General features: G+C 36.9%; 1 protein-coding gene across 2 annotated transcripts in view; it reads left to right on the top strand.

Annotated features, from left to right (window-relative positions):
* Positions 1-12153, top strand: part of IGSF11 (immunoglobulin superfamily member 11) — a 111778-nt gene that overhangs the window by 86272 nt on the left and 13353 nt on the right. For both annotated transcript variants that reach the window (XM_032479720.1, XM_032479721.1), the window contains exons 2-4: positions 2973-3136; positions 4510-4717; positions 7584-7739. In XM_032479720.1, coding sequence (XP_032335611.1) covers positions 2973-3136; positions 4510-4717; positions 7584-7739 — 528 coding nt within the window. The remainder of the gene's footprint in view (positions 1-2972; positions 3137-4509; positions 4718-7583; positions 7740-12153) is intronic.

Genomic DNA, 12153 nt, shown 5'->3' with positions numbered 1-12153 from the left:
CTCCCACCACTATCCTGCAGATCTACTCTGCCTTTACTGAAATCCTACTGTATTTTGGTAGTTTTTCCATCTTTATCTTTCATCCTGAATTTATACTGCCCTTAAAAAAAATTGTATCAAAGATTGTGTGGGTTCAGCTTGAAATGAGTGAACTGAGGGTGGAGGGCGTACACTAGCCTGTAGAGTTAGTTTGAGGGGTGTATCTTCACTTCTTCCTTGGAGGATTAGCTGAAGAATGAAGTGATGGAGGCCAGTTTGGTTTCCATACTTACTTTTAAAAACATCTCCAGTTGCATTTATCATAATCATTGTATCAAATATCCTCCCTGAACCCACTTCTGCCCATGAGGTGGCTTGTTCCTGTTCATTGCCTGTTCCGTGATCAAATAACCTCCACTTCCTGCCTCTTAGCACCAGAGGTTCTTTCAACTTTCCTTTTTTAAACTTAAAGAATTTCCCTAATGTTATTTAGAGACTTTTCCTAATGTTATCAAGTGCTTTGTATTGTACTGCAGGTGGCTTATTTTATGAAACGTTTTATCCTGTAAATTTAACTCCTAAGAGCATCATCAGACTATATGTGAAGAACACAAAGTTCTATAGAAGGAAGGTGTTATGTACATTTATTTTGTAAAGAAATTATAGTCGTAAGGGTATGTTATTGTGTTACTTTTTTGGGAGAACTGAGATAATATCACTTCCAAATAAAACAGTTTGAGATACTGCCATGAACTTCATGTATTTTTTTCATAGTTAGTATACCTTCTTTGTTGGAGCCCTCTGACTTATTTTAATCTGTTATTCCCATATTGTTCTGTGGTCCCTGGGGGGCAGGCATTCTTTTCAGAAGAGATAACCGTTGATTTTTGACTTGCCAGGAGTTAGCTCTGGTAAATTACTGTTTTCCTTTTTTTTCCTTAACTTTAATAGGAATTGGGCTAAAATTTATAAACCAAAGATCTCACCTGTTTAAAGTAAAAAGTTCAATTACTTCTAGTAAATTTACAGAGTTGTACAACCCTCTTAACAGTCCAGTTTTAGAAGTTCTTCATTGCCCTAGAAAGTTCATTGAACCTATTTGCAACAATCCCTATTCCCTCCCCTCTAGCCCCATGCAACTGCTGATTTTTTCTATAATTTGCCTTTCCTGGACATTCCACATAAAGGGAACAATATAGTATGTAATCTTTTGCATCTGGCCTCTTTGACTTAGCAAAATGTTTTTGAGAGGCTTGTCCATGTTGTAACATGGGTTGGTAGCTTGTTGCTTTTTATTTCTGAATAGTATTTCGTTGTATGGCTATACCACATTTTGGGTATCCATTCACCAGTTGATGGATATTTATATTATTTCCATTTGAAGGTATGATAAACATAAACATATAAACATTCATGGTTTTTGTGTGTGCATTGGGTAGATTCATAGAAATGGAATTTCCAGGTTGTATAGTAAGTTTATGTTAAACTTTTTAAGAAACTGAAACTATTTTGCAAAGTGGCTGTGCCATTTTACATTTCTACCAGCAGTGAATGAGGAGGATTCCAGTTTCTCTGCATCCTTGTCAGCACTTGATTTTGTTTTGATTATAGCCATTCCAGTGGAGATGTAATGGTATCTTACTGTGGTTTTAATATGCAATTTCCTAGCGAGTAATTATGTTGAGCATCCTTCCATGTGCTTATTATTAGCTTTTTTGAAACATTCAGATATTTTATCCATTTTAATATTAGGTTGTTTGTCTTTTTATTATTGAGTTGTAGTAGTTCTTTATATATTCTGACTACAAGTTCTTTGTCAGATATGTGGTTTACAAATATTTTCCCAATCTGTACCTTGTTTTTTATTTTCTTAAGTCTTTTGAAGGATGAAAGTTTTTAAAATTTTTAATGAAGTCCACTTTATTGTTTTCTTTTACCATTTATGGTCCTGATCATATATCTAAGACCTCTTTGATTAATCCAAATCCACAAAGATTTTCTCCTATGTTCATGTCTATAAGTTTTATAGTTTTAGCTTTTACATTTAGGTCCACATTACATTATGAGTTGATTTTTGTGCATACTGTGAGATAAGGGTCTGAGTTAATTTGTTTGCATATTAACTTGAATTGTTCCAACACCATTTGTTGAAAAGACTATTTTTTCCCCCTCATTAATTGTCTTGTACCTTTGTCGAAAAGCATTTGGCCATAAACATAAGGGCTTATTTCTGAACTCTCAATCCTGTGCTGTTTATCTGGTGCTCTGTCCTGGGCTATTATCACACTGTCTTGATGGCTATAGCTAATTTAGAACAAATTTTGAAATCAGATTCTGTAAATTCTCCAAACTTGTTCTTCTTTTTCAATATTCCTTTAGTTCTTTGCCTTTTTGTGTGTTTTAGAGTTAGTTTGTCAGTATCTACAAAAAGCCTGCTGTGATTTTGATTGGGACTCTGCAGCTATAGATCATTTTGGAGAGGACTGGCATCTTAACAGTATTAAATCTTCTAACCCATGCATGTTGCATGGCCGCCCATTTATTTAGTCTTATTTTATTTCTTTCAGCAGCATTTTATAGTTTTTAGGTATACATCCTGCACATACTTGATTGGATTTATCAGCGTTTAATTTTACACTGTGCTATTGTGTAATGATGCTTTAACATATTTTCAGTTTATTTCTCATCCCTCATCACCATTAAGGCTTTGACCCTGTCAGTTGAATTCTCCCAGTTTGTTTTTGAATCTGGCAGATATCACATAGTGTGGTACAATATGGAGTAAGTTGCCTCTAATATTTTTCATGTACAGTTGCTAAAGGGTAAAAGGATGAACAGTTTTTATCATTTTGACTCAGTGAACAGTCAGTAGTTGTTTAGTAAGACTGTCATGTCTGTTTGTGTTACTGATTATACAAAACACACGAACCTTTTGAAGGGATTTGGTCTGTCAGGAAAGAGTGATCACACAGCCTCCTGTCTTTCTTCTGTAGGTGTTGCAGCTTCCCTGGAAGTCTCAGAGAGCCCTGGGAGTGTCCAGGTGGCCCGGGGTCAGACGGCGGTTCTGCCCTGTACTTTCACTACCAGCGCTGCCCTCATTAACCTCAATGTCATTTGGATGGTCATTCCTCTCTCCAACGCGAACCAGCCTGAACAGGTACTTCTGTTGCATCCTGTGCTACCTCTGAAATATTCATCTTTTCCTAAGTGGGGGATGGGTGGGTATAGATTTGATTTCTAGAATAAGTGATGATTTCAGTGTGCCTGTGTTGTTTTAAGTGTTACTCCTGCATGGTTAGTCAGCTGTCACAAGAGCTGTCCTCTTTGTAAAATACTTACACAAAAATTAACAGATGTCAAGGGGATCCTCCTGAAAATTTTATGTAGGAACCTAGAATTTCCTCAAAAGACATTGCTAACGGGCAATACCAAGACAGAAGAAGCAAAGTATATTTTGACAGGAAGAAACTAGCACTAACAGGTGGATGAGAGAATATTTTTTAAAGATAGTGGTAATATTAAGGAAATAACATTAGATAGTAGTACTTTATTTATTTGGTTAATTGCACAAGTATTTTAAAATAAATAAAAGCCAGGCATACTAGCCATTCTCTAAGTCTCAAATAAATTAGGGTGGGTATGCGAAAATAGAAGTTACTAGCTAAGAAGCTGTATCGATTATAGGTAAAAGCCCCATAACATGTGATACCCACTGCAGAAAATAATGCTCGGAAAAATAGTGAATTGTGACCATGACTATACCTTCATTCCCAAAGTTAACTTTTTTCTACTATGAAGCTTTTCTGCTTCAATAAGCTTTTTACTACCTAAAAATATTTAGTCAGCTAAGTTTTCTGATACAAAATTTAAATAGGTATATTTAACAATAACTTGTATTTCTTTAACCCATGGAACTTTCATAATTAGACTGAGCCTTTGAGATCATTTTATTCAGCTTCATCAATTTAGGACTCAGTGATAGAGGCAACGAAAGACTTGACCACAGATTATTTACAGATAGAGCTTGGATAGAACCAGGTACCTCCCTCTCAGCCGAAAGCGCTTTTTGCAACACCACCCTGAGTCCTCTCCCATGAAAAGTTTAGTTTGATAGAGAAACTGACGTAAGAAAAGCAGTCATGGCCTCGTAGCCCTACTTCCCTAGTATGACATTCGTTTATACTCAGTCTGTAATTGTGACCTGTCATTTTGTGACCTAGTAAGCGTGAGAATGGCAGTGCTAATTTTTTTAACTTTATTTTGGAATTAATTTTTTGAATTGGTAAGAATATTTATGGACTGATAGTAAGGTAGCCTAAAATACACTTTCTGTACTGATGAGTTAGGTAGGGATTCGACGCTATTTCAGTTTGGTTTGTAAGAATTCAGAACGCCTGGGTATCTACCGATAGGTGCTGTAGTAAAAAGTTGGCAGCACCTCTAAGATTAGACATAAAATCTCCCGATGATTGTTGCGTGTCTATAAGGAGATGCAGTGGCCTGTTTATTTATTTTGCTTTTCCCTTGCAGGTCATTCTATATCAGGGCGGACAGATGTCTGACGGTGCCCCCCGGTTCCACGGTAGGGTGGGATTTACAGGCACCATGCCAGCCACCAATGTCTCTATCTTCATCAACAACACTCAGCTGTCAGACACAGGCACCTACCAGTGCTTAGTTAACAACCTTCCAGACAGAGGGGGCAGGAACATTGGCGTCACTGGTCTCACAGTTCTAGGTGAGTGACGGGATGTTTTTGGGGACCTTGGCTTTACCTGTGAGTTTACTCTCAAAAGTGTTCACTTCTGCCGGTTCCCCTATGCTCTCTGTCTGCCTGTGTCCTTTCCTGTCCTGTCTCCTTGCAGCCCCACCTGGCCTCTGCTTCTCCGCACTGCTTAGCCATGGTCTCCCCACCCCTTACTCCATTTCAGATGGCTCTCGAAAGTTTCTTCTTAAATGACTTTTCCTGAAGGTGGAGAAAGGTGGCATAAAAAACCAGCAAAAGTGGTCTCTCATTTTTCCCTAAGCTTTTACAGGGTAGGACTTATTGTTGAGAGTGGAAGAAATCAAGAATTACTGATTATGAGTAGGAAGCAGAGGTTTCAGCACACGTGAGAATAAATTACTATGACTTCATGTCTGTGTAACGCTCAGAAGGTCCACGGCAGTTCCAAGCTTACACCTCTTGTCCTGGCAGATATATTAGTAATGCCTCCTCTTCCTCTCAGAACTATCCTCATTGGAACGATAAATTATAGGATCAATTTGGTCTTAATACTGAGACCAAATAGACTTAGGGCCTTTTCCAGGATTATGTAGACCATGAACAGCAATCAAATTTAGGTCAAAATTGGGGTCTCTTTACTCATACCAGTATTGTCTCTGTTCTACCATGCAGTTAAACTGTCTCATGCTAAATTAAATTCATCCTAAACATGTTTTATTTCTCAGTTCTGCTGCCTCTGAAATAAAGCACTGCCTCCTAAGTGGGTACTTGTTGTGGGAATGGCTCAGTCCAGTTCGTGCGGGGAAACCAAGAACTACTTAGCAAAGCCGATGCTCTTGACTGTCCTCCCCCTACTCACGTCTCAGTCTCAGCCAGGAATTCTCGGTGCACCCTCCCCTTTTCCAGTGTTGAGTCACCTGAGGATTCCAGGGCTGCGGCTTCTTGCCATTCCCTTCTTTGGGTGAGAGAATGCTGTAGCTTTGGTGCCTTGTTCTCCCAGTCTTCAAACAGAGTAAGAAAACTAAGCACAAGTGGGAAATTTTATTTTAGAACTATTATTCAAATATATTAAAGCTGTATAATCTTTACAACACTCTCAGTACTGAATACAGAGTACTGCTGGAATTTAACATTATTTTCATGCTTACACCTGTAATTTAGGTAACGAACTTTCCATATGATCCACGTTTGTTTATTTTTTAAAGGTAGAAAAAAACCTTTAATTTATCTTACTGTTCATGGTACCTTCCAATAATTATTTTGGGTTTCCTCTCAGAGCATCACAGTGGTAATGTTGGAGGCAGTGCATTGAGATTGGTTTATCCCATCACAGCAGTTAGGATTCCCTGAGATTTTTCACTCTTTCTCCCTATACCCTTTCATTGTTCTTTATTTTTTTTTTAACATTTTTTATTGATTTATAATCATTTTACAATGTTGTGTCAAATTCCAGTGTTCAGCACAATTTTTCAGTCATTCATGGACATATACACACTCATTGTCACATTTTTTTCTCTGTGAATCTTTGATTGTTCTTTCTTCCCCTACCTACTTTCTTTCCTGGTTCCTCTGTGTACCGCATTCATTTTCTACTCATTCATTCATTTTTGCAAGGTTGAACACACTTATTGAAAACTCATTAGCATTGCAAGTACCTCATCACTTGGATTTAAACTCTACTGTGTATGTCATCCAGTATGACAATCCAAGCCATGGGCTTAGTTTATATTTTTATTTACTTGCTTTTTTACTATAAACTACCACCTTTTTCCTTTAGTGTTTTTTAGGGGGGAGGTAATTTTTTGTGTAACATCCTTTGCATCCTTACCTGTCTTAATTTTTGTAAAATGTTCACTGCATTACTATCAAGTAGTAGATATACTTGAACTTTACTCTAACTGCCCCCTCCATAAAACAGAAGTTAGTACAAAGTAGATATGTCTGTTTTTTGTTTGTAAAATAACAAAGCACTTGTTAACTTGGCCTTAGCCGAAAGTAGCTGGCAGGATAAGAAGGTGCTGTTCCTTGAAGTATCTTCTTTACAAGTGAGCTTTTTCACTAATTAAAAAAACTTTAATTATGGTAAAATATAGCAAAATTTACCATCTTAGTCAATTTTTAAGTGTATGTTTCAGTAGTGTTTAGTATATTCACAGTGTTGTGCAACAAATCTCCAGCACAACTTGCAAAAATAAACCTCAGTCCATTAAACTACATTTCTCCCTTCCCTCAGCTGCTGGAAACCACTATTCTACTTTCTTTTTCTATGAATTTGACTGCCCTATGTACCTCATATAAGTGGAATCATACAATATTTATCTCTTTATAACTGGCTTATTTCATTTAGCATTATGTCCTCAAGGTTCATCCTTGTAGCATGTGTCAGAATTTTCTTACTTATCAAGGCTAAATAATATTCCTTTGTATGTATATACCACATTTTATTTATCCATTTATCCATCTGTGGACACTTGGGTTGTTTCCACCTTTAGGTGTTGTGAATAATGCTGCTGTGAACCTGTGTGAATTTAGTAATGCTTTTAAAAGCTGTATGTTGACACAAAGCATCATAAAGATTCTTCCAGTTCTTCTTTGGAGGAAGCAGAGAGAAACTGAAACCATAAAATACCTTGAAAATATAATCATAGCCTCTTTTACATGTTTGCTCCCTGCCAGCTGAAGTCGTGGACCCTGCCCCTGTGGGCAAGCCCTGGGAGGAGTACATGACTGTTATCTGGCTTTGCTCATGATGTGGTCTCCTGGTTTGTGTTCTCAAAACAGTGTTGTCTGAAGTTCCAGTGTGCTGAATGTTGATGCCCTCTGTCATCAGTTGGCTCATAGTAAATGCATACTTTATTGCTTACTCTTCCTGCTGTAGTTCCCCCTTCTGCCCCACACTGCCAGATCCAAGGATCCCAGGATATCGGCAGTGACGTCATCCTGCTCTGTAGCTCAGAGGAAGGCATTCCTCGACCAACTTACCTTTGGGAGAAGCTAGACAATACCCTCAAACTACCTCCAACAGCCACTCAGGGTATGTATGGTGTTGCTTTGCCCATTTAATTAGTGATCATGGAAAATAATGATTCTTGGGCTCACAAAGTAATTAACTTGACTAGATTTTGAAAAATAACACACTGTGTTTGTAACTGCTGAAAAAGCTCCCTGGATCATTTTGTGTGTTCAGCTTGAAAGAGAATAAAAATATTTTCTTTCATCTCTCATTGCTGCCTTTATGAAATGTGTCTTATTCAGTGGTAACTATATATGGAAATTCTGTTCCTTTATAGTGAAGATTTAAAATAGCTAAGTGGTAGCTTCCTTGTATTGTTAACTGTAAGATAATCTTTGGAGTTTATAACTGAGAATCCCCTTCCTACTTAAGAAACAACTGCCTAGTTTAGTGTGAGAAACATTAGCGTGGTCATGAGAGGGTTAATCATCCTGTTTTCAGCATCAAGTCTAATTAGAGGAGGAAGATGGGAAAGAGAACAGGAAAAGGCCTCAGATCATGGGAGACCCGGGAGTTGATCACACCAGACAGGTAAAGGTGGAGGAGGCATGAGAATCATCGTTAGTTTTCTGCATGTAAATCCAGCTACTTAAATTTGATGTCAGAGGAAACACTGTGGAAAATTGAGGAAAATTTATGAAGTAGACTGAGGGAAATTATAGAATTATGTATGCAATCTTCTGTTTCAAGAAAATAAAATGTATCAGTCTTATGTGTTGCATCATCTCTGATACAGAACATGTCTCTTATGGCATTTTCAGGACAGATTTACAAGTCTTAACTTAAAAAGGAGCTGGCAGTTAAGGGAGAGGTCCCAAACAGCCTTAGTTATGCCTGATAAGTTTGAATCATATTGATGGTATATATCTGTCATGGAGAAGGAAAGTCCTAAGTTGTATAGTGACGTTAGACGTATTAAAGAACCAGGACCACCAGCCTCTTAAGAACCTGTAAGTTTCCTTTTAGAATCCTTACAGAAATTATTACTGAATCTTTCCATCACCTTTTAATCAACCTAGCCCAAAATTAATTAATTTAAAAAAAACTTCCTTTCGACATAATGACTTAGGGGTTACTCTGATAATGACTGCTGCTATACTGTTGTTCCCTACTAATTGTTCATTGCTAAATGTTTTAGCCATACTGTGAGCTAAGAAGCTGGTTTTTTTTTTTTTTTTCCCCTGGTGGACCAGCTTGCTAATCTTACCATTGTAAATGATATGTTTAAAATAGCTCTTATCTTATAATCCTGAAAACTATATTCAAAATACAGATTTTCCAGTAACTCTGTGTCCATTCACCTCTTGCCTTGTTGTAAAATAAGGGGATTTAATGGCATCATTTCTGAGGTCCTCCGTATCAGCATTAAGATTCTATGATTTATATAACATTTCTTTGAAATGCTGGACTGAGTTTGGAATTACAGATGAACCTTTAAAAGTGGTTATTTGTATGTGAGTTGTGAAATATCTGTAGAAAGAGCCTTCCATTACCTCTTTGTTTCTGAAAAAATATATTATCAGTCAAATTTCTTGGTATCTTCTTTGCAACTTGCATATTCTTTGATACTTTAGGTGTAAAAGTGAACTTGAATGCCAAAGATGAAAACATTTGTCTTTTATAAATCACACTCTGGATTGGTCATCACAGTTACTTTGGATAATTTCATTTATCATAATAATGCACATTAAATGAGTCAGATTTTTAACTTAAATTTACCTCTTGATATCGGCATTAATTAAGTAGATCTCAAAATAGCATAACCCAAAATAACTTAGAATTTTTTTTCAGAAGATTTATGTTACTAATGTGAATGCATTTGCTTAATATAAATTCAGGTTGCACCGTCTGAGAAAGGAATAATTTATACCAGGGAGAGCCACCCCAGAAGTCTGATTAGTGATTGGGGCATAATATTTGGGGTTTAGAATTGTCCTTATAGAAGAGAGCTAACTTGAAGGAGCTCCTTCTGGCCAAATCTTGGACAATTTGAACATTAAAATAAATTTGTAGTTCATTGAATAAAATTGGAATCCATGAATCCCTGATATACGTAAATAAATGAGGGAGAAGGGAAAGCATTTTCTTACAGTAGAATGCCTACCAATGTATGTGGAAGGAATGACAGAGTTAGAAAGTCATCCCTGATGTCAAGATAGTGGGCCAATGTTTGATGAGGAATGGTATTTACATAGTTCCAAAGTATTTCCCCTCAAATAACTCATTAATTATAAAGAAAAATAGTAACTTTATAGTAGAGAGACCTGGGGGATACCATTTTAACCGCATAACCAGTGTCGTGACAGACTGGTATCCTGTGCGTCCTGGCATATGCACTGAGGACACAGCATCACTGCCACAGTGGTCCTGAGTCCAGTCATGAGGAAACACCGAGCAAACAAAGGTCATGAAGACAACTGTTCCAGATTGAAAGAGGTTAAGCAGTTAAAACAGCTAAGTGCAATACAGAATCCTGGATTCGAATCTGGGCAGGAGAAAAAATAGCTATAAAGGACAGTATTGGGCCAATTGATGAAATCTGAGCTGTGAATGAGATAATTCTGTTGTATCAATGTTAAATTTCTTGACTTTGATACTTGTACTGTGATTATGTAAAGGATATCTTTGTTCATAGGAAATGCTCAGTACTTAATGGTAAAAAGGGGCAGTGTTTTCAACTTGCTCCTGCAATGGTTCAGGAAAATATTTTTACATGTACTGAGAAAATAACCTAATAACCTAATAGGGCAAAATAGAAATCACTGTTGAATCTGAGAAGGTGATATATGAGACACAGAATTCCTCTAGTGTTCTTGCAACTTTTCTGTAAGTTTAAAATTATGTCACAATGAAAGTGACCAAAATTGTCCTCATGTAATTCATATGTGGGTTCTAAGCACTGAGTGAATTTGGAACCAGCTTCCTGTGGTGGTATACTTCATTTTCATACAGAGGAATAAGGTGGACTTAGTATTGGCTTTTTGGTATATAACACTGAATTCTTGGATGAGTGAAAACTCTATTTGATTGATTTTATTTGAAGCAAAATGCAGCAGTTTGGCCTGTGCTTCATAAGGCCTGTACCGTTGATCCAGGTTCCATTAAGTGGAAACACAGTACGTGAGACTGTTCAGCAGCCTCCACATCAGTGATTCTCATCTAGTGAAAATTTCACTTGGCAACGTCTGGAGACATTTTTGATTGTCACAGCTGGGATGTCACAGCTGGGAGGAAGGTACAGCTGGCAGCTAGTGGTTAAGGCCAGGGATGGCACTAAACATCCTATTACGCACAGCCCAGACCCACAACAGAAACTTATCCAGGCCAAAATGTCAGTGAGAGAATTACATTAATAGATTTTCAAACATTACAACATCCTTGAATTTCGATTGTGATTATTTTTAAATAAATTGCTCCATTTGGTATGCTGATATTTTAGTGGAATTTCTTTATCTGCGATCAGAAGTCAGAATGTCTAACTTCTCTGTCTTCTGTTGTCCTCAGTTGAGCTTTAGTACCAGATTATATAATATCCTCATAAAATAAGTTGGGCAGAGCTTCCTTTTTTTCTGTTCTCTGAAACGATATGGGTAAGATGGAAGTTATCTGATGATCTTGTGGAATTTGCCTGTAAAAGATTTGCCTGCTGTTATTTATTTATTCATTTATTTATTGGTAGCTTTCTGAGTACTGACTCAGTTTCTCTAATGGTGTAGGTTTATTTAGATTTCCTGTATCTTTTTAATTTTTCTAGAAAATGGTCTCTCTTTTTTTTAAGTTTATGCATATTGGTATCAAGTTGTTAATAGTATTCTCTATTTGAAAACAAAAGTGTGTACTTGAGAGTGCAGGTTCTGGAGTCAGAGGATGTGGTTTCGAATCCCAGCTCCAGGAATCACTGGCTATGTGACCCTGTACCTTAGTTTTCTTATATGTAAAATAGAGACAGTGATAGTAACTGTCCTGGCGGTGGCATAAAGATTAAATGAAAACACACATAAAACGTTTTAGTAGAACAGCATCTGGCATGTATAAGCACTTAACAAATATTGGTGTTCATATTATCATGGGTATTATTATTATTCCCTTGTGAATTTTAAAACTCTCTGCATTTATGTTGCCCTTTTCATTCCTAATTCCATTTGTCCTTCTCATCTTTATGTTTGTGATCAGTGCTGCCTAAACCAAGCTTTTGGATCTATTTATCCTCTTGTGTACTTGTTTTAATTTCTGTTCTTCATTTATTCATTCAACAAATATCTGTTGGGCATCTGTTAGGTTCCAGACCCTGTTCTAGGTGCTGGAAACACATCAGTGAACAGAAGTCTTTTCTTCTGTAGAGCTTATATTCTGCAGGAGATTGGAGATTGAACATAATCAATCAGTAAATTGCAGAGATTGTTACAAGGTGGTAAATTCATTGGGGGAAAAATAG

This window comes from Camelus ferus, chromosome 1 (genome assembly GCF_009834535.1).
Source record: "Camelus ferus isolate YT-003-E chromosome 1, BCGSAC_Cfer_1.0, whole genome shotgun sequence".
NCBI classification, from domain to species: domain Eukaryota; kingdom Metazoa; phylum Chordata; class Mammalia; order Artiodactyla; family Camelidae; genus Camelus; species Camelus ferus.
This window is presented reverse-complemented; position numbering and strand designations above follow the sequence as displayed.